General features: G+C 44.3%; 1 protein-coding gene across 2 annotated transcripts; it reads right to left on the bottom strand.

The window, feature by feature from the left end:
- Positions 1-25,991, bottom strand: LOC121440992 (40S ribosomal protein S25-like). 2 transcript variants are annotated; one of them, XM_041642104.1, is made up of 6 exons: positions 25,767-25,991; positions 20,622-20,692; positions 17,463-17,559; positions 15,478-15,579; positions 9,988-10,143; positions 1-135 (listed from the first exon to the last, which is right to left on the bottom strand). In XM_041642104.1, exons 1-6 carry the CDS (start codon positions 25,842-25,844, stop codon positions 1-3), a joined length of 639 nt encoding a protein of 212 aa, XP_041498038.1. In that variant the 5' UTR covers positions 25,845-25,991. The 2 variants fall into 2 exon arrangements, with proteins under 2 accessions (XP_041498038.1, XP_041498039.1); XM_041642105.1 differs by lacking the exons at positions 1-135; positions 9,988-10,143; positions 15,478-15,579; positions 17,463-17,559; positions 20,622-20,692 and adding an exon at positions 20,968-21,400 and having other exon boundaries at positions 25,767-25,883.
- Positions 25,992-26,647: the final 656 nt, after the last annotated feature.

The following is a 26,647-nucleotide window of genomic DNA, read 5'->3' as shown; positions in this document are numbered from 1 at the left end:
TCAAGTGGGTATCACGTGTGTGCTTAAAAGAATGACAATGACCGAGAGGAGGACTGTGAGCGTGGTGATGACAATCTTGAAGCACTTCCACCATGTTCTTTTGGGAGTCTTTCTTGACTTTTCAAATTCTTCAGCCTGAAATAGAAGTAAACACAAACTTAGAGTTTTCTCTCCATGTCTGAATTTAATGGCACACTCAAATACTTAATGAAGGCTAATTTGATAGTTGCATTTTAACTAATTCCAAAAGCAGTCATGAGGACCAGGGATTTATAAAGTGGAACACCATGGCTCTAGGTGCCTGTGTTGAGCTGTGACAATATTCACACTGGAACCTTCAGCGAGTTTTTTTCATCTTCCTTTTCCTCATGTTTTTACTGAAAGGATTCCTCATAACCCAGTTTAGACTTTTTGTTCTAGACATCTTGCTCTCAACTGTTTTTAAAGATTCTTTTGTCTGTGTGTGGCATTGAATTCCCTGGAGCGGAAGTAACAGGCGCTGGAACCCACCGGAAGAGCTGCAAACACTTGTAACTGCTGAGCCGTCTTCCCAGCACCCGTGTTCTCATTTCTTTGTTGTTCAGTTACTCAGTAAGTAATGTCATTTGATGCTAGGTAGGAGAAAGCATTATGGCGTAACTTGCCTGTTTGGCTGCATTCTCTGTGTAGGACAATGCATGGCGCACAGTAGGCTAAATATTTGATGGACAGTTTAAGTGGCGACAATAACACCTGCTGTGGAGCGCCACAGACTGAAGATCACTGAGAAGAAGGTGATCCTCACGCACATATAAGATGACCGCCCTATGAGAATATTGTTATTTACTTGTGATTTTCATAATTAGATATTGTTAGGATTTGAACCTGCCATGTCCTTTACAGACTCGTGTTTTGAACAGTTGTTCCTCAGCTAGTTGGGCTATTTTGGAAGCTTGGGGGTGGCACTAGCTTTTGGGACGCTGGTAGAGGTGAGCTTTTGAAGATCATACCGAGCCTCGGCTATGATGGCTGAAAGACGCCCTGTGGGTGCTGAGAGTTAAACTCTTGGTCCTGAAGAGCAGCCAGTGGTCTTAACTACTGAGCCATCGCTCTAGCCCTGGTCTCACATTGCTTTTTAGTTATTCTTTTATGTAGCACAGTTAATAAAGCCCAGAGACAGATATTGGGGTTCAATCTGAAGGTCAGAAAAGCAAAGCAGCCAGCCACTGGCTTTTACCTCTACCTCAGTCTGAAATGGTGATCCTGCCTCTAGGAATCTCAGCATGAGACTGTGTGGGAGCTGTCTCCTCCCATTTTATAATCCTCTAATGCTGGGATTACGGGCGTGCACTGGTTTCTATGTCAAACTAGTGTGGTTACTGGGATTAAAGGTGTGTGTCACCACTGCCTGGTCTGTAAGCCTGGCCAGGGTGACTGTTTTACTCCCTGATCTTCAGGCAAGCTTGATTTATGAAAGTACAAATGAAATGTCTCTACACTTTCAGATTTATTGTATTTGTGTCCGTGCTTTGTGTGTATGTGGTACACACATGTGCCTGGAGTCCTCAGTAGTCAGCGTATGTAGTACACACATGTGCCTGGAGTCCTCAGTAGTCAGCGTATTTTATACTAGAGTCCGAGGAACACCTGGAGGGAAACATTTAACCTGTCCAAAAATGTGTGATCTAGATTTATTTATCTGTAGGAAAAGCTGACTTTTGTTAAAACGTCAAATAAGGGATTAGGGAGCTGGCTCGGTGATAAAGTGACTGTTCAGCAGTCAGGGTACTAGCACGCATGTCAGAGCTGGGTGGGCAGCCCCTGTCTCAACACTAACACTGGGGCCGTGGGGACAGGCTGCTCCTTAGAGCTTGCTGACCAGCTAGCCCAACCAAAAAGTAAGCTCTTGGTTCAGTGAGAGAGCTTGTCTCAAGAAAATAAGGTGGAGGGCTGGAGAGATGGCTCAGTGGTTAAGAGCATTGCCTGCTCTTCCAAAGGTCCTGAGTTCAATTCCCAGCAACCACATGGTGGCTCACAACCATCTGTAATGAGGTCTGGTGCCCTCTTCTGGCCTGCAGACATACACACAGACAGAATATTGTATACATAACAAATAAATATTTAAAAAAAAAAATAAGGTGGAGGGCAGTGGAGGAAGATGGGTGGTGTCTACCTCCGGCCTCTCCATGCCCTCTCTTGCCACGTGCACCTGCACATGTGTGCTAAGAGTGGTTGCTGGCATATGCTTTTAATCCTAGCACTCAGGCGTCAGGCAGAAGGAACTCAGTTTAAAACCATTCTGGTTCCAAGTCAGCTAAGGCCACACAATGAGACTCTGTCTAAAAAAGAAAAAAAAAAAAAACAAAAAAAAAACAACTTCTAAAAGGATTTTTGCATTGTATTTGTGTGTGTGAACATTTTGCCTGTTTGTCAATGCTTTGTTCCTGGGAGTGGAGTCACAACTGCTCTTACATGCCAAACCATTTCTTCAGCCCCTCAAATATCTTTTTGTTTTTTGAGACAGGGTTTCTCTTGTGTAACAGCCCTGGCTGTTTGGAACTCCCTTTGTAGACCAGGCTGAGATCCTCCTGCCTCTGCCTCTTGAGTGCTGGGATTAAAGGTGTGCACCACCATGCCCAGGCTTAAATATATATATTTCTAAAAGACCAATGTAATCTTTACAGAAAAACAAGATAGAAAAGAGACAAAACTAGTGTAGGCAGCAAGACCGAACATTGTGAGAACCAGTCTGTGATCCAGCTGGTGTCGTAAAGCATGGCAGCATGCGTGTGCATGCCTGTAAGCACTGCCCTTGGGAGGCCGAGGCAGAAGAGTGAGCGCGAAATCAGACGGAGCTCCTGTCTAAGCAGCCGCTGCAGTAAAATTCTCTGTTTTTCTCAGCTGCTTCTATTCCACCTGCTTAAAAAAGAGGGCACTTTTTTCTCCAGTGAAAATGTAATGTATACATGAGCTTGGGGTTTGTAAGGTAAGACAGTGAGGTAAAATAAAATCTCTGGGGTATTTTTTTTTTTTTGCCAATATTTTCTGTGATTTAGGTGCCACCTCAATTGCCATAGGATAGACGAACTATCATCTATTAAGCAAATAGCCCCATTGATATGGTGGATTAAGTTTCCTTGCAATCTTTCCAAGTAATATCACCTAGAAATGCTAGATAAAATAAGCTTAATTAGATGGCTGGCTTTGGGAGAAAGCATGCGAAGAGCTGGGCCTGGGGAGCAGTGAGAACCTGCTAGTGCTGCCCCTTCCACTCAGTCAAAGCACCGAGGTTCCCGGGGCTTACTTTCTCACCTCATCTTCAGGGTTTTAGGAGTTTTAACATCTCACAAATGTATCCAGAATCCAACTACTTCTCACCAACAATGCTGCACTCAATATTCACTGCAAGTGACCAACTTCAAGTAGGTTTTTGTTTACTTCAAGTAACCAAAAAAGTGGTCATTTTTAAGAAAACATATTTCTGAAACTTGGGCTTCTCATCTGTCATACTCCATCTACGTGGACTATTTCCTCAGGGTTTCTTTCGCTGCGCTCGTCAAGACTTAGCCTCTGATGTTTCCCATTCACAGCGCGGGGGCCTTCCCATCACCCACAGCTGTTGCTGGCAAGAGACCTCCAGTCACAGAGGAGGTCTCCGGCTCCTCACTGACATGTGCACACGTGTGTGTATACATACATACACATAGACACACGGGAGACTAGGTTTTACCAGTCAGGGAAGAGTAAAGCTGTGCTCCTACTCCGGGACTGAAGGGGCTGATAAGCAAAGATGTCTTTTCTGCTCACTGTTGAACAGATTGTCCACATAGAGATTCTCATGCTTGAGGCAAGGTCAGTCACCGGAGGCACAAAGCCTGGACTGCCCAGCTGCTCACAGAAAGTCACTTTTGACTTTGATGTCTGCGGAGGGAAAGCACTGGAAGCTCAGGCATGTAGCTACATTGGCTACAGGTTCTCCAATCCTAAAGGTGAGGTAGTGCGGGCTGGATTGATGGCTCAGTGGTTAGGAGCACTCCTTGCATAGGCCCCACGTTTGAATCCCAGCACCCCTATGAGACAGCACGCAAGTGCCTGTGAACTCCAGGGTTGTCTGACCCTTCTTCTGGCCTCCGTGGGCACTTGCACTCGTGCGGACACTGCACACATAACAGTTAAAAACACCATTTTTTAAAAGACAAGCTGTAGTCATTACAAAACTCTAAAAGCGTGGACCCAATGTGCAGATGACACGGAGACCCACGTCTGTGAGAGCTTTGTACTCCATGTGCCTCCTGACTCTGTGCCTGCACAAGAAAAGGATGGAACAGACCGGCATCGTGCTTTGTGGGCACCGGTTGTAGTTAGCAGGGCCCATCCATCTGCCCTCTTCTGGTCTTCAATTCCCACCTCTGTTTCTCTAGGCTGAGCTCCCTCTACCTAGACCTTGGGTCCCTTCTGTTGGCCTTTTGCTGCTTCATCAGCTCCTTTTCCTGTGCTGGTATTTGTATTCCTCTTTAAGTAAGTCTGTACTCATTTAAGATATACCTCTTTGGGGAGCATTGAAAGGTGGGACACAATGTTGACTTTCTGGCCCAAACAACAGAAAAAGTTTGAAGGCCAATGAATTAAAAATGCACATTAAAAGTCTACCCTGTGGGGCTGGAGAGATGGCTCAGTGCTTAAGAGCACTGACTGCTCTTCCAGAGGATCTGGGTTCAAGTCCTACACCCACATGGCAGCTCACAACTCCCAAGATTTGACATCCTCAAAAAGTCTATCCTGCTTCAAAAACAATGTGATTCTAAACACAAAGAATTTGAACAGTGATTTATGTAATCTTGACACACAAAAGGGTAGCAAGCCTACAAGAAGGCATGTGACACCATTGCCATTAAGGAAATTTGAAATAATAACACAAGACATCATAGTCACTCTGGTAGTAGCAGCGGTCATGATAGGAGGCCAATGCTGAGGGGGTGAGATGATTCCGGTACCGTGGGAAATGGTTCAGCAGTCCCTCAGGTAGTTAAACAACGACCACGTGATCTAGCAATTGGACTCCCATGGATATGGAAAAATGATTTGGGAGATAAGTGTAGTGGTGCATCCCTTTAATCCCAGCACTCTGGAGACAGACAAGCCAGCAGATCTCTGAGTTTGTGGCCAGCCAAGCCTACACAGTGACTTTCAGGACAACTACGGCTACATAGAGACCTTGCATTAAAAAGATGATTTGAGGACTGTTTTCAATTCTGAACATAGTTCTATAAAGAAATGAACCCATGGAGTCAGCTGGATGGTTCAGAACGTGAAGGCGTCTGCCACCAAATCTGAACACAGAATTTGATCCCCAGACCCCATATGGTAGACGGAAAAAAGTGTCTTCCATAAAGGTACAGTGGTGTTACACATGCATGCACACAACACACGACAAGTGTATTAAAAAATGTATTACTTAAACTTAGTAGTCATTATCCACAATAGAGGATGTGATGTCATATGACTATAGTTCTAGCAGTTGGGAGGCCGAGTCAGGAAGAATGTTGAGCATGAGGCTAGCATAAGCGACACGGTGAGACAATGTCTTGAAAAGCCAAGAACTGCATCTATGGTGTAGTGGTAAAGTCTGGCATATGCGAGGCCTTCACTTTGCCTCCAGCACCACAAAGCAAAACGACACCTACAAAGCCCCAAATGTTTATGAATTTCACTGATGGACAAACAAACTGTGGTATATGGAATGTAAAGATAATGGAATATTTTTCTGTGGGAGTAAAGAAGTTACTCATGCTTCAACATCAATAGAGCTCAAGTCTGCAACACTCCGGTGAAAGAAGACAAGTGGAAAAGTTTGTATGTGATCCAGGTTATATGGGATGTGGACAACAGGTGAGCCGGGAGAACACAGTCTGTGACCCGGGTTTATGGGATGTGGACAACAGGTGAACCGGGAGAATGCAGTCGCCTGTGGTCTGGGTAGTGACTATTTGGTGAGGTTTCCTTTTAGGGGAGGAGAAAATGTTTTGGAACTAGACAGAAGTGAGGGTACACAGCACTCTAAATGCACTGTCATTTTCCTGTACACTTTCAAAGTGCTAATTTTATACGAAGTGCATTTTACCTTCGTTTGAAAATGATATTCTGGACACTGGAGACATGCTTCAGTGGTTAGGAGCATTTGGGTGTCCCACAATCATGGGGGGCTCTCACCACCCATGTCCAACACACCCCTGTAACTTCAGCTCTGTGAGGATTGGGGTGGGGATAGGATGACTGGGGCCTGCTGGCTTCTAGCCTACCTGAGAAAAAGTGAGCCCCAGGTGCAGAGAGAGACCCTACCTCAAAGGACTAGGGAGAGAGGTGACAGAGGAAGACAGTTGGTGGCCTCTTCTGGCTTCTTTGTGTGCACAAACGTATACATACACATACAGATAACTAATTAGAAGAATTCCAACCTGTGATAAATATCTCATTAAGTATGTAGGCTTCAAGTAGAGCACTCAAACCATTTGCTCTTAGCTAGTTACAGTCACAAAAGGGTGGGAATGAGCCGAGCAGTGGCCACATATGCCTTTAATCCCAGCACTTGGGAGGCAGAGGCAGGTGGATCTCTGTGAGTTCAAGGCCTGCCTGGTCTACAAGAGCTAGTTCCAGGACAGGCTCAAAGTTATAGAGAAACCCTGTCTCAAAAAACAACAAACAATCAAAAAAGGATAGAAATGAATAATAAACCTACCCATGGTATGTTGAAATAGGAGCGGTGGGGCTGCGTCCCCGGCACCCGGCCGCCCACGTGGCTAGCTCTAGCTTATGCCCCAAAATAATTACAGGGAAACTGTATTCTTTTAAACACTGCTTGGCCCATTTCTATCTAGCCTCTTCTAGGCTAACTCTCGCACCTGGACTAGCCCATTTCTAATAATCTGCTGTAGCCCACGAGCTGGCTTACCAGGAATGATCATAACCTGCGTCTGCCTGGAGTGGGAGAATCATGGCGACTCACTGACTCAGCTTCTTTCTCCCAGCATTCTGTTCTGTTTACTCCTCCCACCTATGTTTTAACCTATGAGGGCCAAGCAGTTTCTTTATTGCTTAACCAATGAAATCAACAGATTGATATATGACACTCCCACATCAATGGTAGACCAAATAGATATATGTGTGTGTGCATCTATAAATATTTTGTTTGTTTGTTTTCAAGACAGGGTTTCTCTGTAGCTTTTTGGAGCCCGTCCTGGAACTTGAGCTATAGACCAGGCTGGCCTCGAAATCACAAAGATCCACTTGCCTCTGCCTTCCGAGTGCTGGGATTAAAGGTGTGTGCAGTTATGTATACAACATTCTGCCTCCGTGTATGCCTGCATGCCAGAAGAGGGCATCTCATTATAGATGGTTGTGAGCCACCATGTGGTTGCTGAGAATTGAACTCAGGACCTCTAGAAGAGCAGGCTGTGCTCTTAACCACTGAGCCATCTCTCCAGCCCCTTGTTTTTTTGTTTTTTGTTTTTTTTTTCTTTTTTTTTTTTTGAGACAGGGGCTCTCTATAGAACCTTGGCTGTCCTTGAATTCACAGAGATCTACCAACCTCTGCCCCCTGAGTGCTGAAATCAAAGACATGCACCACCATGCTCAGTGTTCAAGAACATTTTGTAAAGCTAACATGATAAAAACAATATTCAGACCACTGTCCTAGAAAGATTTTGTCAAGCTGGGCAATGGTGGCACACACCTTTAATCCTAGCACTTGGGAGGCAGAGGCAGGTGGATCTTTGTGAGTTTGAGGCTAGCCTGGTCTACAAGAGCTAGTTCCAGGACAGGCTCCCCTGTCTCAACTCCCACCCGCCCCTCAAAAAAACCAAAAAAAAAAAAAGAAGAAAGAAAGAAAGAAAGAAAGAAAGATTTTGTCCGAAGGTAAGGTATATATTTCTAGGAGTATTTAACACAGTAGTGCTCACAGTGCAGAAAGCTCCGAATGGGGAAGACAAGGGGTGGCACGAATGTGGGAGGAAGCTCCCGGGGTGGAGGCATCAAGGGAGGGGAGGATGGGGAAGAGAAGCACCGATAGGCACAAAGCTTGTTTAAAAAATGCTGTAATAAAGCCCAATTCTTTGTAAGCTAATAAAAAGATAGAATCAAGACAACAAAGGACAAGAAGTAATGGCATTTTAGAAGAGGGTAAATGGATCTATTTCAGAAGGAGGATTGAACTACAAGACCATGTTATAGAAAGGATAGGTACATTACATTTCATCAGTATAAAATAAATGTTGGGACCTATGAGATGGCTCATAGATAAGGCCTTGCTGCCAAGCCTGACTACAGAGCTCAATTTTGTGTCACAGTTCAAAACTGTAGGAGCACAACACGGTGTCATGGTTTCCTGGAGCCAGCGCCAGGAAAGTCAGCGGCAAAGCGCAGCAGTGAAACCCATGCCAAAGGCTTTCCTTCCCATCTTGATTGTGGTTACCGACTCTAGTTTGTCAACGGAACTTGAAATGGAGCATTGCTATTTGTTGATGGAGGAAGGTCATTGGTTAATTAAATAAAGAAACTGCTTGCCCTTATAGGTTAGAACATAGGTGGGTGGCGTAGACATAACAGAATGCTGGGAGGAAGAGGAAGTAAGCTCAGAGGCGCCATGCTCGCCTCTCCCGGGCAGACGCGATAGCTCTGCTCTCTGAGGCAGACGCGATGAAGCAAGCCGCCAGGTCAGACATGCTGAATCTTTCCCGGTAAGACCGGTGCTACACAGTTTATTAGAGATGGGTTGATCGGGATATCAGAATTAGCCAGTAAGGACTAGAGCTAATGGGCCAAGCAGTATTTGAATGAATACAGTTTGTGTGTTGTTATTTCGGGGTATAAGCTAGCCAGGCGGCCGGGGTGCTGGGGACGCAGCCCCACCGCTCCTATTACTACAATTTGTAAACAGTGTCACCATGAAGGATGGAGCCACATGGCCTCTGCTGTGACTACTCAAGCTGTCATTTCAGTGTGAATGCGGCCAGAACCAAAACACAGCTCACTCGGAGGCGGAGGTGAGGCTGTCACTGTGGCTGGCATGCTGGGTTGAGAACACTCCTGGTGGCAAGTCCCTGGAAACTACAGGGTGGAGGAGAGAACCGACTCTGGCAGGTTGTCCCCACACACATCTGTGTACCGCGCATACCCACCAATAAATAAAAGTTGACAGAGGACATGGCGAGGCCCCTTGCAGAGACTCAGCACCAGTGTTGGTAGTTATCAGTGTGTGGCAAGTTTCGCTTCATTTACAATCCTTTCTCCAGTTATCCTGAAGCAAATGCTCAGATAGGATGTAATTGCAGCCATGACATTTTAGTATGAGTCTTTCTCAATGACTTTTAAAACCATTAGTACAGCATTCTTTTCACACCTGAAAGTTAGTAATAATCCCTCAATGTCATTTACTATCCAATTATTTTTTTAAAGATTCATTTATTTATTATATATACAATATTCTGTCTGTATGTATCCCTGTGGGCCAGAAGAGGGCACCAGATCTCATTACAGATGGTTATGAGCCACCATGTGGTTGCTGGGAATTGAACTCAGGACCTCTGGAAGAGCAGCCAGTGCTCTTATCCTCTGAGCCATTTCACCGGCCCCTCCAGTTGTTTTTATTTTATTTTTCCAGTTGTTTTTAAATGGTTGTTTACTTGGTGTGCATGCATGTGCATGAATGTGTGCACCTGCATGCCACAGGGCCAGTGTGAGGGATAGGACAGCTTGCTGGACTCCCACCTTTTCCTCCACTCCATGTGGAACTCAAGTGATCAGGCTTGGTAGCAAGTGCCTTCACCTGTGAGCCAGCTGGCAGCCCTGAAATTATTCCTTACTGTTTCTATTGCACTCCATTTTCTTTCCTTTTGGTTACAAAGTATTGTCTCACACTAGCCCTCTGTGTGTTTGCCTTGAGCAAGCTGTATCTAGGTCAGTAACATTGCTGGTTTGGGGCACTGGAGGTCAACATCCATGCAAATTACTTACAGTTGCCTGGGGGTCCTCTGCTCCTTCAGTGATGATGGTCACTGTTTCTTTTTCTAAAACTGTATCTATGTTTCTCAACATAATGTTTTTTACGTCAGTCACTTGACTTTTCACTGAAGACACTGTGTTGTCACTTTGATTTCTATTGTATTCCATCTACACAGAAGAAATGGAACAAAAACTTAATTTGTATTAGTGAAACACATTACTGTCAAGGGCACAACTAATTTTTATAAGGAATCAACTAAACCACAAATTGTCCTATTCTAATCTTGCAAAACAGAAAAACAGGCAAAGGGGAGAAACTCCCACCAATCCATTCAACAAACAGTGGGTGATTTTCTTTTTATTTCCCTTCCTTCCTTCCTTCCTTCCTTCCTTCCCCCCTTCCTTCATTTTTTTGAGACAAGGTTTCTCTGTAGCTTTGGAGCCTATCCTGGAACTAGCTCTTGCAGACCAGGCTGGCCTTGAACTCACAGAGATCCACCTGCTTCTGCCTCCTGGAGTGTTGGGATTAAAGGCATGTGCCACCACCACCCGACTTGGGTGATTTTCTTTAAATGGTTTATTTAATCATTTTAAAACACAGACTTTACTTTTAGAAACATTTCATGCTCACTGTAAAATCCAGCTTCCTGGCACTCCCTGGCTCCTCTAGACACACCCTCTTTTACTGTCAACATCCTGCATGGTGTGGGACATTTGCCATAGCTGGTAGCCAGAGTCCAGTTTTTACCGATGGCATGGGCAGGAGGTAGGAAGTGTTGGCAGTTTTAGGTACAGGGACCTTACTTCTTGTCCATGGACAGAAGCTGGGAATGTCTTCTGATCTGGCTGGAGGACAGAAATGCCGTAAGTGCTGTGGACTTTAATCTGGTTTCTTGCTATGTTTCTCCTTTTGCCCCGCTTCCTGGAAGGTGTATGTGAAGGTATGATCGAAACTCCACTTTATTCTTTATTTTTATTTTATTCATTTATTTTTTTTCAAGACAGGGTCTCTCTCTGTAGCTTTGAAGCCTATCCTGGAACTCACTTTGTAGACCAGGCTGGCCTCGAACTCACGGAGATCTGCCTTCCTCTATGCAGGGATTAAAGGAGTGTGCCACCACCGCCAGGCCAAAACTCCACTTTAGATACCTGGGATGCAGAGGTACATGGACACCTTGTGGGTGGGTCTAGACTGACCAGCTCACTCCACATACCTCAATCGAAACAAGTAAGTAAATAAAAGGCGTATCAATCCCTAGACAACCGCTGTCATGACGACCCAGTTGTTGGGCCCACCTGTTGTCCAGGAACACTGCTTTCTCTTGATCTCACCTTTTTCTTCTTGTGCCATCAATAGCAAACTTCTTTCTAAAACTCTCCTATTGCCCATTAAACTCTTTCTTCAAGTTTTGGAGACAAAGGACCAGAAAGGTACTGGCCTGGAGTGGTGTGGTGGCTGTTGATCACGCTGGACCCTGGCGTCCCAAGTTAGTTCCCCTGAGGTAAGGAAACCTCTGTTGCTCCCAATGACCTCCCCTTTGCTCCACATCAGTCAGTGCAGTCCCCAGTGGTGCATGTCTGGTGGGCTGGACAAACAGATACGCTATTTGAAACAATAATTGTTTCATTTTATGTGTATGTGTGCTTTGCCTGCCATGGAACTGGGGCTTGAGACAGTTGTGAGCTGTCATGTGGGTGCTGGGAACTGAACCTGCATCCTTGCAAGCATATCAAATCTTCTTAACTGTTGAGCCATTTCTCCAGCCCAATACATCATACCTGGTAGTTTTTTTTTAATATTTATTTATTTATTTATTTATTTATTTATTATGTATACAATATTCTGTCTGAAGGCCAGAAGAGGGGGCCAGACCTCTTTACAGATGGTTGTGAGCCACCATGTGGTTGCTGGGAATTGAACTCAGGACCTTTGGAAGAGCAGGCAATGCTCTTAACCACTGAGCCATCTCTCCAGCCCCATACCTGGTAGTCTTATGGCTAGTGAAGCCCTCTGACCTCCGTCCCCACAGTGCTCTTAGGTGCATGGTTTCTGGAGTGTCATGATTTGGACAGCAAGGAATGCAGCCTTCTCCCAGTGGCTCCTTTCATTCACTAATACGGATTTTTATGTTCTTCCATGTCATTTCTTTTCTCTCATTTCCACCAGAAATAACTTATGCAGTTTTTACCTGACATTTTCAAATAACTATGGCAACATGAACTATTCTGAAACAAGACTTCAGACAATCCTTGCTGACTTGGCGTAGGAGTTTTGGCCAGTCCAGTCTGTAGCTGATATGACATTGCATAGCTTCGTTATTGTCCTTAATCTTCATGTAACCCAATGCCCCAGCTTCTTTCCTATTCAGGGGACATCCTAACACATTAACAGTTGAACCTCACACCCTCCTTTGTCTGGCAGCCATGTTCCCCATCTTCCCTGCCATTTCATAGCTAAGTGTGTGGCTTGCTTTCTTTCCTCTAGCGTGTTGGCTGTCACTCTGCCCTCAGGACAGACAGGTCCCTGGGCAGAGTGACTCCTGTTCCCACATAGATGTCACTGCTGCTAGCATTACTTGAGGCAGGCTTACCACATTTATAAACTGAGGAATATCTTTTTTTCTTTTTTGTCTTTGTTTTGAATTTTATTTTTTAATTACTGTTTTGGGCTAGCATACGAAGTTGGGCTCCATCATAACATCTTCATAAATGTGTCATTAAACTCTGTTATTATTTGTCCCTTCCCCACCTCCAGCTGGGTCTCCATCTCAACTCCTCCCATGAGTCCCTTTCTAATCTGCTTTCCTGTTACCACATGTATCTAATTGTCCTCCAGGAGCCTTTTCCATTAAGACATTTTCCTCCCCCTTTAAAGTTCCCTTTCTAGTGTCATGATCTACACACACACACACACACACACACACACACACACGTCATTTATTTGTGATGATTTTTCAAGTTTTAAACTACATTTTGTTTGTTTGTATGAGAGTATGCACCACAGCACATGTGGAGGTCAAAGGGAAACTTGGAGGAGTTGGTTCTTCCCTTCCACTGTGTAAGTGCTGGGGGCTGAATGTGGGTCTTCAGACTTGCTGGCAGGTGTCTTTATCTGCTTAGCCACCTCACTGAGATCCCATTTTTCAGTGTGAGCATACAGATATAAACTTTCTTCTTAGAATTGCCTCAGAGTTTGGCTTACTGGCCAAGTGCTTGTAGGCACACACAAGCCCCAACACTGATAAATAAATAAAATTTAAAAATATTTTAAAACTGTCTGAGCTATGTCTCAAAGATTCTGGTAATTATAATTTCATTTTGATTTTTTCTAAGAATTTAAAGACTTCCTTTATGATTTATTCAATGATTATTCAAGAGTGTATTGTTCAATATCCATGTCTTTGTGTTGTTTTCTTTTCCTTATTGATGTCCAGATGGCGCTGTGATGGGAAAGATGTGAGAGTACGTCCTTTTCCTTTGAGACAGGGTTTCTCTGTGTATCTGTGGTGCAGTCACCATAGAGTCTAAGGTCTCTGTCAGTGTTTAGTTTGGATGATGTATCTAGAGATAAAAGTGGGTAATAAAGTCACTATTATTATATTATGTCTATTAATATTTACTTCATTAAATTGGGACTGCTAACATTTTGTGCGTATATAATTCTTATATCTTCTGAAGATGAATTGATCTCTTTATTAATATGCAGTGATCTTCTCTCTTCTGGTTAATTTTGGTCTGAAGTCTGCTCTATCTGATGAAAGCTATGCTAGCTTTTCTTCAATTTCCGTTTGCTTGACAGATTGTTTTCTACCTATGCCTCTCGGTCTGTGAGGGTCTTTACCGGTATTTCCTAGAGGCCACAGAGAACTGGACTAGTGCGGGAGGTCCTTCTGTCTATTTGTTGTTTTTATTGGTTAATGAATAAAGAAACTGCCTTGGCCTGTTGATAGGGCAGAACTTAGGTAGGCGGGGGAAACTGGACTGAATGCTGGGAGAAGGAAGGCAGAGAGAGGGACGCCATGGAGCCACCAGAGTCAGACATGCTGAAACTTTGCTGGTAAGCCACTGCCACGTGGCAATATACAGATTACTAGAAATGGGTTAAACAAAGATGTAAGAGTTAGCCAATAAGAAGTTAGAGCTACTGGGCCAAGCAGTGTTTTAATTAATATAGTTTCTGTGTGGTTATTTTGGTTCTGGGCGGCTGGAATGAACAAGCAGGCTCCCTCCAACAGTTGGATCTAGTTTTTTTCTTTAAAGATTTATTTACTATGTTCTGTCTATACAGTGTTCTATCTGCATGCATGCCTGCCAGAAGAAGGCATCAGATCTCATTATAGATGGCTGTGAGTCACCATGTGGCTGCTGGGAATTGAACTCAAGACTTGGAAGAATAGGTAGTGATCTTAACCTCTGAGCCATCTGTCTAGCCCCTGGACCTAGTTTTAAAATCTAGTTAGGCAGTCTAAACAGAGGCAATTTACATTAACGGTCATCACTGAGAGATGCTTACTAATTCCTATGGTGACATTATTTGTTGCTGCTACTGCTCCTCCTCTTCCTCTTCTTCCTCCTCTTCTTCCTTCTCTCCTTCCCATCCTCCTTCTTCTTTTCTTCTATTGTGTAACTATTTCAAGTGTGTGGTTTGGTGGCTTCGGTGCATTTACTGTTATGTAATGAAAATCACTGTTCATATGTAGATTTCTCATTTGTCCTGAACTGAACATACATATATGTCAACGTCAACTGACATCCGCTCCCCTTTCTCCATCCTGTGAGGTTACACTCCACTTTCTATTTCAAGCGATTTAACTATTCTTGGTATCTCATGTAAATGCAATTATAGAGTATTTGCCCTTTAGTAACATTTTATTTCACAAACACGGAGAAGTTTTAAAATTTTAATTTGATAGTATTTAATAATTATATAAAACATTCACATGGTTAAAAGGTCAAGTTTAGACACAGGTTTTTTTTTTTTTAAGATTTATTTATTTTATGTATATGAGTGCTCTCTCTGCATGTACAACTTTATGCCAGAAGAGGGCACCAGATCCCATATAGATGGTTGTCTGCCACCATGTGGTTGCTGGGACTAGAACTCAGGTCCTCTAGAAGAACAGCCAGTGCTTTTAACTGCTAAGCCTTCTCTCCAGCCTTCAACACAGGTTTGACACAGGGAGACCTTGTTTCTCTCTCTGATGGCTCAACCCTTCTTTCCCTAGTCCCATCCAGGCATCCATTTATGCATTTCTGGTTTATCCTCTTACTTTTAAACTAAAATAAGCAAATACGTATATTTGTATTTATTTGCTGTTTCTGAAATGGCTGAGTATAAGAATGCTGAATTCCCCGGCAGCATGACACTTGTTTCCTGCTGCTCTGCGGAAACCCCGGTGTGAACCTCTGCACCCTACAGACAGTTCTCACCCTTCCCTCCCACTCTTAGGACCAGCTCGTCAGTAGCACTGATGAGCTTAGGATATAAGTTGAGGTACGTACCATGTGCTGTGCTAGTATTTGTTGAAAATCTGTAGCAGGTGCATTTGAAGGGAAAAAACGTTCTTGTGACATCAGAGGATTTCTCGTAAAAATATCACTAACCTGGAGAAATTAATGGAATATGTAACCTGCATGGCTAATGCCAAGTGGAGGACAACAGAGTCAATGTTCATTCGAAGCAAAACATGGCAGAAACATGAGCTGTTTGGTGGCAGGGCATCCTTTCCACTTTAAGACATGGTAATTATGAACATTGTGTATGGCTCAGGCTTATCTAAGGTTCTAGGACAAACCAGAGACTCGAACAATTTGACTGCAGGTATTCCCTTCTTCCATTGGTATCCAAGGACACGGAAAGGGGAAACCTTTGACATTTTCCAAGTGGTGCTATCATTGTTTTTCTCCTGCCCTTGTCTTCAAAATTGACTCAGAAATCACAAAATGGTGCCAAGTGCCATTCCTTTTCTATCAAATGTTAGTTATAAGAAGTTTCAGCACCTCAAAAAGAATCCTGACAACTGTTTGCACTTAACAGTGTACTCTCAGAAGTACTGGTAAAAACAACCTGCTTAGCAGTTTCTTGTCACCTGGTGTTCAGAAGGGCAGTAAAATTGGGACGTTTTGTAAAGGACAGAGAGAAAAAAATTAGGGGTATTCAGTTCAATGACTAAAATGCTTTACTCTCTGAACTCCAGCGTTTATCAATACAGAGAGAATTTCCCTTTACTTTACATACAGTGACCATGGGAGCTGTCTCAATGTTATTTGTGCTCCGAACAGATGAAATGTGTGCATGATTCATAAGAGTGACGGGACAAGAACTATTAGTAACCGTGGAGGAACTAAAGGAGTCAATGTTTTTATTAAAATATTTATCTTGTTTATATATTTGGTAATATATAAATTTGAAGATTGGGAACATTTACTTTTAAAAATAAGAAACAGGGATTAGAGAGATGGGTCAGCACTTAAGAACACTTGCTACTCTTGCAGAGGAGCCAGGTTTAGTTCCTAGCACCCACATGGTGGCTCACAGCCATCTGCAATTACCACTCCAGGGGATCTGGTGCCCTCTTCTGACCTCCATGGGGATGGCACACATGTGGTGCATGTATATACAATCAGGCAAAAGACTGACACACATAAAATAAAAATAAATAAAAAATAAAAATAAGAAGCGTCCATAGAAATTCCCAGGACAATGGCTTAGCTTATGTCTTTAGACTGCCTTTTCTGAAGTCTCTTATTGACTGACCTCAGCCTTGGAGCAACAGGGGATATCTGAGGCAATTAGCCTCTCAGAAATGGATAAAGTCTCACTTTACCGTAGTTGGTATTTGCTAGCAGTTCTGTTAAAATTTTCCCTAGAGATAATATATCTTTATTTAAAAACAACTTTCTTGTGGGTAATGGGCTGGGGGGTCTAGGAGTGGCTGGAGGGTGGGAAGTGTGGATGAAATACACTGCCTGCATATATGAAATGAAAACCAAAGTTGATATTTATTTCATTTAGCTCCTATAATTATTTATATACTATAACACAAGTATCTTTAGAGTATTATTCTAAAAAATTTTGGCCACTGACATCCCTATGAATATAGTTATTTGTGAGTTATATGTGCTATTTCTTTTTTCTAATAATTTTATTACTATAATAACATTCAAAATTTCCTCTTCCTCCCCTCCTCCCACTTCCCTCCTGCTCCCCTACTCACCCTCCTCCTCTCCCCTTTCAGTCCTAAGAGAGGGCAGGGTACCTGCCCTGTGGGAAGTCCAAGGCCCTCCCCTCTCCATCCAGGCTGTTTAATTTTTTTTCTTGAGATTGAAAATAAAATGACTGTAAGGAGAGGTTCTAATGGATTTCAGTGGAGGGTCTTTGTGACACTATTTCTGAGTTCAGGGCTTTAAGGAACCAGGAGACATCAAGTCTCTAAGTCAGTACAGCAGCTTAAAATATCAGCACAGCAGTACAGACAGTTACTTACTTTTTTAAGAAATGCAGATGGTGCCATAGTATCCAAGTCATTGTCTGTAGCACATAAATAAGTGATTCCATCAATAAAGAGAGTATGGTAGACATAGCTTTGAAAAGAATGCATCTATTTATAATACTGAAGAAGTTAAGTACAACACACCGAATTACTTGTTTGTCATTTACGAGCTGTCACTGTGGTATAAAAACTATATACTAATTTACATGTAACTTTTGCTCTTTTAGATAGGACTTTGATAAGTAGTCCAGGCTGACTTCCCACTTGCTCTGCTGCCTATGTTGGCCTCAAATCTTTGACAGTGCTGTTTCCCGAATGCTTGGGTTATAGGCATGTACTATTATACCTGGAAAGACAAGTAACAAGCAGAAATACTGTGCCCACTGACTTTACTCTCTGTACATTTTTAGGTAGACATAGTTTTGCGTTTCCTGGATTTCCATCACGATGGGTTGGAATTTTAAGCTGTGAACTAATAGTGCCAAGTAGTCTAGAGGACAGGACAGCTGGGGAGAGGAGAGCCAAACTTGTCACAGTTGGCTAAAGCACACTTTGCCCGGACAGCACCAGCTCCTAGGCTGCAGCCATGCTCTGGGGGAGCACCTCCATGACTCTGCTTGGTGCCTAGACCCAGACTTTTGAATAAAGAATCTCCAGATGGCTAATGGGCAGCGGATCTGGCCAAATATTAAAGTGGGGATACACGTGTTATGAGAAAATCAAGAAACAGCCCGTATGAATAAATGTGTCACCCAGGGTAGCCCTCACTCTCCATGCTCCCACCCTCTCTTCCAGTGCTGGGATTTCAGGCATGAGCTGCCATATCTGGTTTATGTTTAATGGTTTTGGAAGAATCTGCTTCACAGGTGTGCTTTAAATATTGTGACACCCAATGTGAGAAGAGATATTTTAAATTTATGCTTAGAATATTGTGAATAACACCTGGAGGCTATTTTTAACATTTACAAATGCAAATACTTGGTATCTAGGATGTATGTTGCCTGACACAAGACCGTTAAATCCCGCTTGCACATGCTACAATGATACAAGTATGGATGCTTTTGCTCCTTACATAATACATTCTTAAAGGAGCATTTCTTTGAGGAAGAAAAAGAAAAACAAAAGGAAATTACAAACCCAAACCTCGTTCAAAGTGCTTACCTACCTAGAGGGAGGAAGAGAGAAGTGGGTAGAAAAACAGGGACAAGAATTAGACTCTGAAAGGAAACTTGTTTTGTGGATTTCACTTTGAAAGCACACTTATGTTACTCAGTGAGGGCTTTTAAAGGCACAATCATTAGAAATGAAACAAAATGAGAAGAATGACTTTGTATTGCATAGCCCAGATAAAGATGACGGTGGGCTGGTTCCTATTAGGAAGGGAAAAGAACATGATTTGCGGGGAGATTGGATGTAGATACAGGAGAGACAAGAATCAGAGATACAAGTTTTAGGTACTAGGAACTGACTGCGGATGGTTGCTAACATCTCAAACGGAAATGTAATAAGTCAGTATACACCATCGAGCACTAATGGTCTTGCTGAAGATGGAGCCTCTGGAACCAGCTGCCTGGAGCCTGGTGATCTCTGTGTGAGCAGTCAGCAAACCTAGACTATGGGAAACTGTAAATTCTTTAACATTAATCTGAAAGGAAAGGGATGGAAGGAGCTTAAATGAAACTGGAAGCAGGCAGGACTGGCCTGTCACAGAGGGTGCATTTTTGGGGTACAGAGGCAGTGAAGAAACTGTGACCCTGACGGAAGTAGAAACAATGGCTGGTATTCAGGGAGGGAGGAGGGAGTGGATGGGACCAAACACACAATGGGGGAGGTACTGCTTTTTAGGCTGGGTAGCTACTTCAAAAATTATATATATATATATATATATATATATATATATATATATATATATAAACAAAACAATGTAATATATACATTACATTGTATATATGTGTATATATAATATAATATATACATATATGTGTATATATATATATATGTATTGTTGTTGTTGAACATAGATTTTGCTAAGTTACCCATGTTGGTCTGGAACTCCTGGGCTTAGGTCAAGAACTTGTGCCTCAGCCTCCTGAGCAGCTGGGACCACAAGTGCCACCTGGTCTGAATTTGTTCTTTGTAACTGTGTAGGGGTATATTGCTTGTATTTAATAAATAAATTTTGCCTGAAGACCAGAGGCAAAGCTAAAGCCACTAGAGGTCAGGTAATGGTGACACACATCTTTAATCCCAGGATTTGGGAGACAGAGGCAGATGGATCTCTATGGGTTCAAGGCCCCCCCCTGGGCTACACAAGACTAATACAGAAGCAAATCCAGGTGGTGGTGGCAACACTTTTGATCCCAGTACTGGGGAGTCACATGCCTTTAATCCCAGCACTAGAGGCCTAGTGTGCCGTCACTCAGCCTTGGTAGAGGGAAGACTTCTCTAGTGGCTTGGTTGCTTTGTTTTTCTGGTTTTTGGGTTGAACCCCAAATTCTGTCTCTGGATTTTTATTATTTGTGTTACATACTTCTTTTTTTGAACAGGTTAAAATAAACTCATTAAAAAATATTGAAAGACTGATCAAGTGGCCCACACCAGTAATTCTAGCACTTGGGAGGTTGAGGCATAACAGTTGCCATGAGTTCAAGGCTAGCCTGGGCTACCCTGTCTCAAACAACAACAACAACAACATCAACAGCAACAAGTGACTTAAAATAACAAATGCTCTTGACTCACCCGCTTGTGTCTTAACTACAGTTTCATACTGGTTTAGAATATATATAATATCCCAAGTAAAACTTAATGATGGTGGCTATCTTATTGACATTACTAAATATATTTTAAAGTAGAAGTTTCTTTTGTTCGGGCAAATGAAATGTTATAGGTACACCAAAACCACCTGAGCCCTCTTTCAGCTCCACCTCCAGTTAGGACTCTGCGGATGCCGTGATGTCGCCCTCCCCTCCCTCTACACAGGTAGCAGGTACCCTGAATTCGGCAGTTATCATTCCATTGGTGATGTTCTGCTTTCCCCCTTCCTGTGAGGCCAGGCAATCGTGTGTACGGTTGCTAGTCTCCTCACGTCATCATTAGAACCATTAGCTGGAATCATAGCTGTTAAGAGAAGACTCATGATAGGGTGTTCCTTACCTTCCTATTTGGATTATGGTCGCGGGTTCGGCTTTCAGAAGCACCTGTCTAAGCACCTTTGCCGCTGCTTCCTAGGAAAAAGGCAACCTTTATTTTATGGAGGACTCTAGTCAGTATTTTCCTTCTAAAATTACCAATGTTCTGGTTGGCTTATTAAGAAAAACCCTCTTCCTAAGAGAATTAATTGATATGACTCATGAGTGATAAGAGGCAAGATGCCATGAAATATGTGTATTTCATGTGCAAAATATGTTATATGTACATATATAAGTATGTGCATAATAGGCTGCATTAGATAATCAAATATTTTTTTTGATTTAATAAAGTTTTACTTTTCCAAACGTACAGCTGATTGAACCTGTTCAGGCATCTTCACCAGCAGCTGGGGCATCTCCACCCTTTGTGTTTCTGGTGTAAATTACTTGGGCTCTGTGCTTTGAAACCAGCTTGATAAGCCCTTTACTAAGGAGCTCCTGAAGAGCTGCCCTGGCCAAGGAACCGCGAATCTTCAGTCTCTCAGAGACCACGGCTGGAGTAATAAGTTTATAGTTGGGCACTTCCTTACAGAGTTTGTCATATGTAGCCTTGTCAAACAGGACTAGATTGTTGAGCTTGTCCCGAACTTTGCCTTTGGACCACTTCTTCTTTTTGGCCTTGCCACCGGACTTATTTACTGGGTCTTTGTCTTTTTTGGCCGACTTTCCGGCATCTTTCTTCTTCTTGTCATCCTTGGGCGTTGTGATGAAGCTCGGAGAGTGGTGACAACCACTGCAGCCTCCCTAAGATGTCGGGGGAAAACTAGATAATCATATCTTTACAGAAAGATCTTAGGTTTGGCTTTAAGGCTAGGAAACAGTAGCCAATCAAGTATTGTGTCTTTTTCCCCAACCTCAGAGCTGAGGACAGAACCCAGGGCGTAGGCAAGTGCTCTGTCACTGAGCTAAATCCCCAATCCCTCAAGTAGCTTTCCAATGTCAGTTACTGAGAAAAACTACATGTGAAATGTTTTGAGGCTGGAGAGATGGCTCAATTGTTAAGCGTACTCATGCACACAAGAGAAACCGAATTCAGATCTCAACATTCATGTAAGAAGCCAGGAATGATCCTAGGTATGCCCATATGGGTGCTGGGGGACAAAAGAGGGAGAAAGGGGGATCCTTATGGATCACTGAAATAATGTGAACTCCAAGTTCAGGGAGAGACCCCTCCTCAAAAAGTAGAAGGTGCAATGATAGGATATTTGATGCCTTCCTCTGGCTTCTGAGCACGTACACAGAAGCATATACATCTCATACATACATTTGCACACACTCTTAAGTTGCATGTGCATGTGTGCATTTGTGTGTATGTGACTATCACAGCATGTATGTCAGAGACACACGTGAGCTTCTGGGGATGCTCCTGTCTCTGTCTCCCATCTCTGCACAGTGATTACAGATGTTCTCAAGTTGTGTGTATGGCTTCTGCTTGAGTTCTGGGGATCTGAAGTCGGGTGTTTGCACTTACATAGCAAGTGCTTTTATCCCCGCAGCCATCTCCTCGGTCCCAAACTCTGTCTCTTACTCTCTGAATACACTTAGCAAACTTCTATTCTCAAAGTTAATAATTCCCTCAATACCAAACAACTATTTATTATCTGTGTGCATCTGTGGGGTGCATCCTGTTGCTCTGAGTGGCTCTCATGTGGAGTGCAGAGGGCAGCTTTTGGGAGCTGGTTCTCTCCTTCTACCTTAGGTGGGCTCCAGGGGTTGAACTCAGGTCATTGGGCTTGCTAGCAAGTGCCATTACTCACTGAGCCATCTCGGCAGCCCTATTCATCGCTCTTTAAAAACTAGTATTTGCCAAGAAATCTTGCAGCTGCCTATTCCTTATAAGGGTGGTTCCTCGGGGGAAAGCTTAAGGTACTATAATTGCGCTGAACACCTTAGAGCGCATGAAGTGGAATCCCATGCTTTTACTTTAGAAGCATGAGAGGATCTGAAAGTTACCCGGGCAGCCCTAGAGAGCCGCACTCCTAATTAACTTTCTCATTTCCTACAAACTAACACTTAAAATAGAAACTTTTATGGATGAGTAAAGCCTATTCATGGTAGAAAGTAATTGCTACTGCCTGAGATGTCAAGGAGTCGTTTTCTAGGACAGAATTTCCTAAGACACCTGAAAAGTTAAAGGAATATAGCCTTTTCTGTTGTTTTACTATTAGCAATAAAACACACCTCTCTAGCTCCCCTCAGGTGTTTCTTTTGCACAATATAAACTATGATATCACAACAAGACCGAAAACAAATGACCCCATGAGACCGAGCATGTGACAAAGGGGGCTCTTGTGTTTGGAAGTTCATATGCTGCAGAGCCGCTGAGTGGCCTGGGTCGGTTTCCTTCAGGGAGGAATGAAGACTGAGCACATGACTTCCAGAATCCAGTCTAACCTCAGAGTCCCACAACAGTGGTTGGTTAGCTTCTGTGATTAAGTTTGCTACTATTTTTTTCAAATAGTGTGTGTGTGTGTGTGTGTGTGTGTGAGAGAGAGAGAGAGAGAGAGAGAGAGAGAGAGAATATCTTTGGCACTGAGGGAAGCCATGATATCATTTCCTCCCTCTAATTGTAACTGTCTCTTGAATCTCTGGGCTGTAGTTTGCCTTCTGTGGTTAGCTGTGGGCACAGCAGGCACAGCAGGCATTCCGCACCTGTAATTTACAAATCCTGGATTGCGGGGTGCCCCCTCTTCTGTGTTCTCACCTCCTATGTGCTTAAAAAGAGAGGCCTTATGACACTCCTGACAGCTCTCTCCTCTTAACAAGGCGTGTTGAGGACTCACTGTTTGTTAGGCTTTGGATTCGACTGGGGAGACAGAGATGAAACATTCTCTGTCCTGAAGTTTGATGGCAGAGACAGCAAAGGAAAGAAGATTCCAGTTCAGCTTCGTTGTTTGGCAGAAAGACTCCAGTTAGTCTAGGCACAGAGTCATGGGAAAAGGGAGAAAACTCCCAAAGAACAGATGAGATTATACTGCCCCAAAGTGGAGAAAAGTGGTCTCCAGGAAGAGGGGCAAGAAGTGGTGAGAAAGCGGCATGAAGTTTAAGGTAGCAGAGGACAGGGCAATTGCATAAAGGAAGGAGAGAGCGGGGGGGGGGGGGGGGGGGGAGCCCAGCCATTCAGGAGGGCCTGACTGCCCATGGGAGGAGTGCTTGCTTTATTCTGAATGCAGTCGGCGCTGCCAAATATGGTGAGCGGGAGGGTGGCCCAACTGCAGGTATTTGGGGGAACAATCACCTGAGCAGCACTGTGGAAGCAGCCTTTGAGGAAGACAAGTCAACAGGCATTTCTGTAAGCTTGGTAAGAAGTAATTAAGGCTGGAATGAAGATATGGTTCAGAGAGAGGGAGAGAGAGAGAGAGAGAGAGAGAGAGAGAGAGCGCATAGAGGTGCCAGATGAACAGATGTGAAGACAAAAAAACGGGAGAAGATGGAGGGCAACTCCCAGTCCCCACCTGAGTGTCTCAGGAGGGAAACTCAACAAGACTGGAAGCATATGAAGAAACACCTGCAGAAGGGAGATTTAGTTTTGTTTGACTTCTGTTATGAGGCCATCTGACTCCGAAAGGATGTAACTGAAGTGGAAAGGCGCCATTGGTGTCTGTGTGACGCTAAGAAGGAGTCCCAGTATGTTAGGGACTGGCAAAGGGACGAACTCTAGGAGGAGGCTGAGCGAATACCCCACACCCACACCCCCTCCTTCCTCTCAGAGCAAGAGGGTGCTGCTCTGGCCAAGCTCATGTCTTGCTGGCCAGTTGTGCCCCTTCAGGCCTTGTTCCACCAATGGCCTTGACCCGTCTTATTCTTTCTGTAAGGTCACATAGGTGGGAATGTCTCCATATAAACAACTGAGGACCCACCCTCCTGGGTCATGCTTCTTCCAGTTTCTACTCTCCTCCATTTCCTATATAAATTTCAGACAAAAGGGTCTCCCCATCCTAAGTTCCTCTTTTCCTATCAGCTGGCCCGAAGCAGTCTGGCCTCAGTATGACCCTCAGACGTCTCTCTGTTGTCTAACCCAGTGGCAGTCACCCACCTCTTCGCGCTCTGAGGATTCTCTTTTCCCTTCTCTCATTGCGCACCTTCCGGGCAGCCTGACACACGACTCTCATTTCCGGTGCCAGACCCAGACTTTCGGGTACTAGACTAACACATCCATGACCTCCTGAACCCATTCTGGCTTCCAGAAATGAGGCAGAAAAATAAACATATACGATGTGTTGAATTTTTAACAAGCAACACGATTTGGCATGTTGTCGCCTTCCTTCTGCATTGCCTTTGAGTCCCCTAGTCCTATCCTTCTCTATGTACCCTCTGCTGTTCAGCGCTGCCAAAGAAAGACGCAAGAATCGTCCTGTGCACAGTTACAGCCCTCATTCCACATATTCAGTCAAGTGTCAACGCTAGAGGGCATTTACCAGGTTTCTTCCGGACCTGCCACACTTCTACACCCGTACCTTGAGTGCCTTAGCTCAGAACCTTAGAGTCGATTTATAGACTATAACCATATCATCTTCATGGGTTGTGTCTATCTCCAGCCAAACACTTTTTACCCTCTGGGAAAACTGTATGGATCTAAGGTCCAGATACAATACATACAATATTAGATGACATCTGGCAAGTTATAGGGGAACTGTGTGTGTGTGTGCTGGGACTAAACTCATCCTCCCATACTATGGGCAAGTGCTCTAACATTGCATTACTCTTTGTGCTGTCTCTTTTTTTTTTTTTTTTGAGCGCGTCTATGAAGTCCACGCTGACCTCAAATTCATGGCCCTCACCACCCTGAGTACTGGGATGCCAAGCTGCGCTGTCGGGGTGGCCCTCTCTTTCATGACGCTGGGCTTGTGCAACTACTACGTAGTCACTAAGTGTGTGCTGAACTGCCGGTTATTTCTGGGCAGAGGGAAAATCTAAGAGTTGGGTCACGTTGGAGATGGCTAGAAATCACCGCCAGGCGCCCGCGTGCAGGACCAGGCCTAACCCCTGGGCGGCGCACGCGCGGCTCCCGCCGAGGAGTCAGCGCTGGGGCGGGGGCGGGGCCTCCGACCCCAGAGTCCTCCGTGATCACCCCGCGTCCCGACCCTCGAGGAGCAGAACCCTCAGGTACCTGATAGGAGCCGCCGGTCAAGGCCAGCTCCGCCAGGACCGCCCGGCCATTAGCAACGCAGCTGTAGGTGATCGTCATAGCCCGCCGGCCAGTGAGAGACCGGGCTCGCGGGTTCTAACCGTTCGCCGCAGCCCGGCCGCCGCTCCGCGCAGGCGCGAGGAGCGGTTGATTGGCAGGGGAGGAGGCGGGACCACCCGTGGGTGCTGCAGAGCCGACCCGCAGGCTAGAGAGGTGAGGTCACAGAAGATGCTGCGGGTTGGAGAGGTCTCTGTCCTCCTGGTCGTCCGTCAAAACATTAAGAGCGGTTTAACTGCTCGGGCCTTACCTATGTGTATGATTTAGTCAAAGGAAGACCTGGTTTTAGAATATAGTTCACTGGCTGTGGAGCTGGGAGTAGGTAAAGTCTCCCACGGAGATCGGGGTTCGGATTTCCAGAACCCACGTTCTGGTGCACGTGCCTTTAATCTCAGCACTCGGGAGGCAGAGGCAGGCAGATCCCCGTGAATTCGAGGCCAGCCTGGTCTACAAGAGCTAGTTCTAGGACAGGCTCCAAAGCTACAGAGAAACCCTGTCTCGAAAAAACCAACCAACCAACCAACCAACCAAAAAATTAAATTAATCAAAAAATTAAAAAGAAAAGGAAAGGCACGGCAGTATTACCCCCCCCCCCCCCCCCCAGGAGCGAGAGTGGTGGGGACAGGTGGATCTTTGGAACTTGTTGGCTTACCTGAATTGATAAGCTTCAGGCCCAACAGGACTTGTGTAAACCTGGCTACAGGATGAACTCCTCAGTCATCTGAGAGGAGGGGCCCTCAGTTAAGAGAATGCTCCACAGGATTGGGCTGTTCTTAGTGGCCAATGGAGAAGGGGAAGCAAGCGGA

Source organism: Microtus oregoni, unplaced genomic scaffold (genome assembly GCF_018167655.1).
Source record: "Microtus oregoni isolate MIOR12 unplaced genomic scaffold, Mior012 000072F_ref0000427, whole genome shotgun sequence".
In the NCBI taxonomy this organism is placed as follows: Eukaryota; Metazoa; Chordata; class Mammalia; order Rodentia; family Cricetidae; genus Microtus; species Microtus oregoni.
The sequence above is the reverse complement of the archived record's forward strand: the minus strand, read 5'-3'. Positions and strand labels throughout refer to the sequence as shown.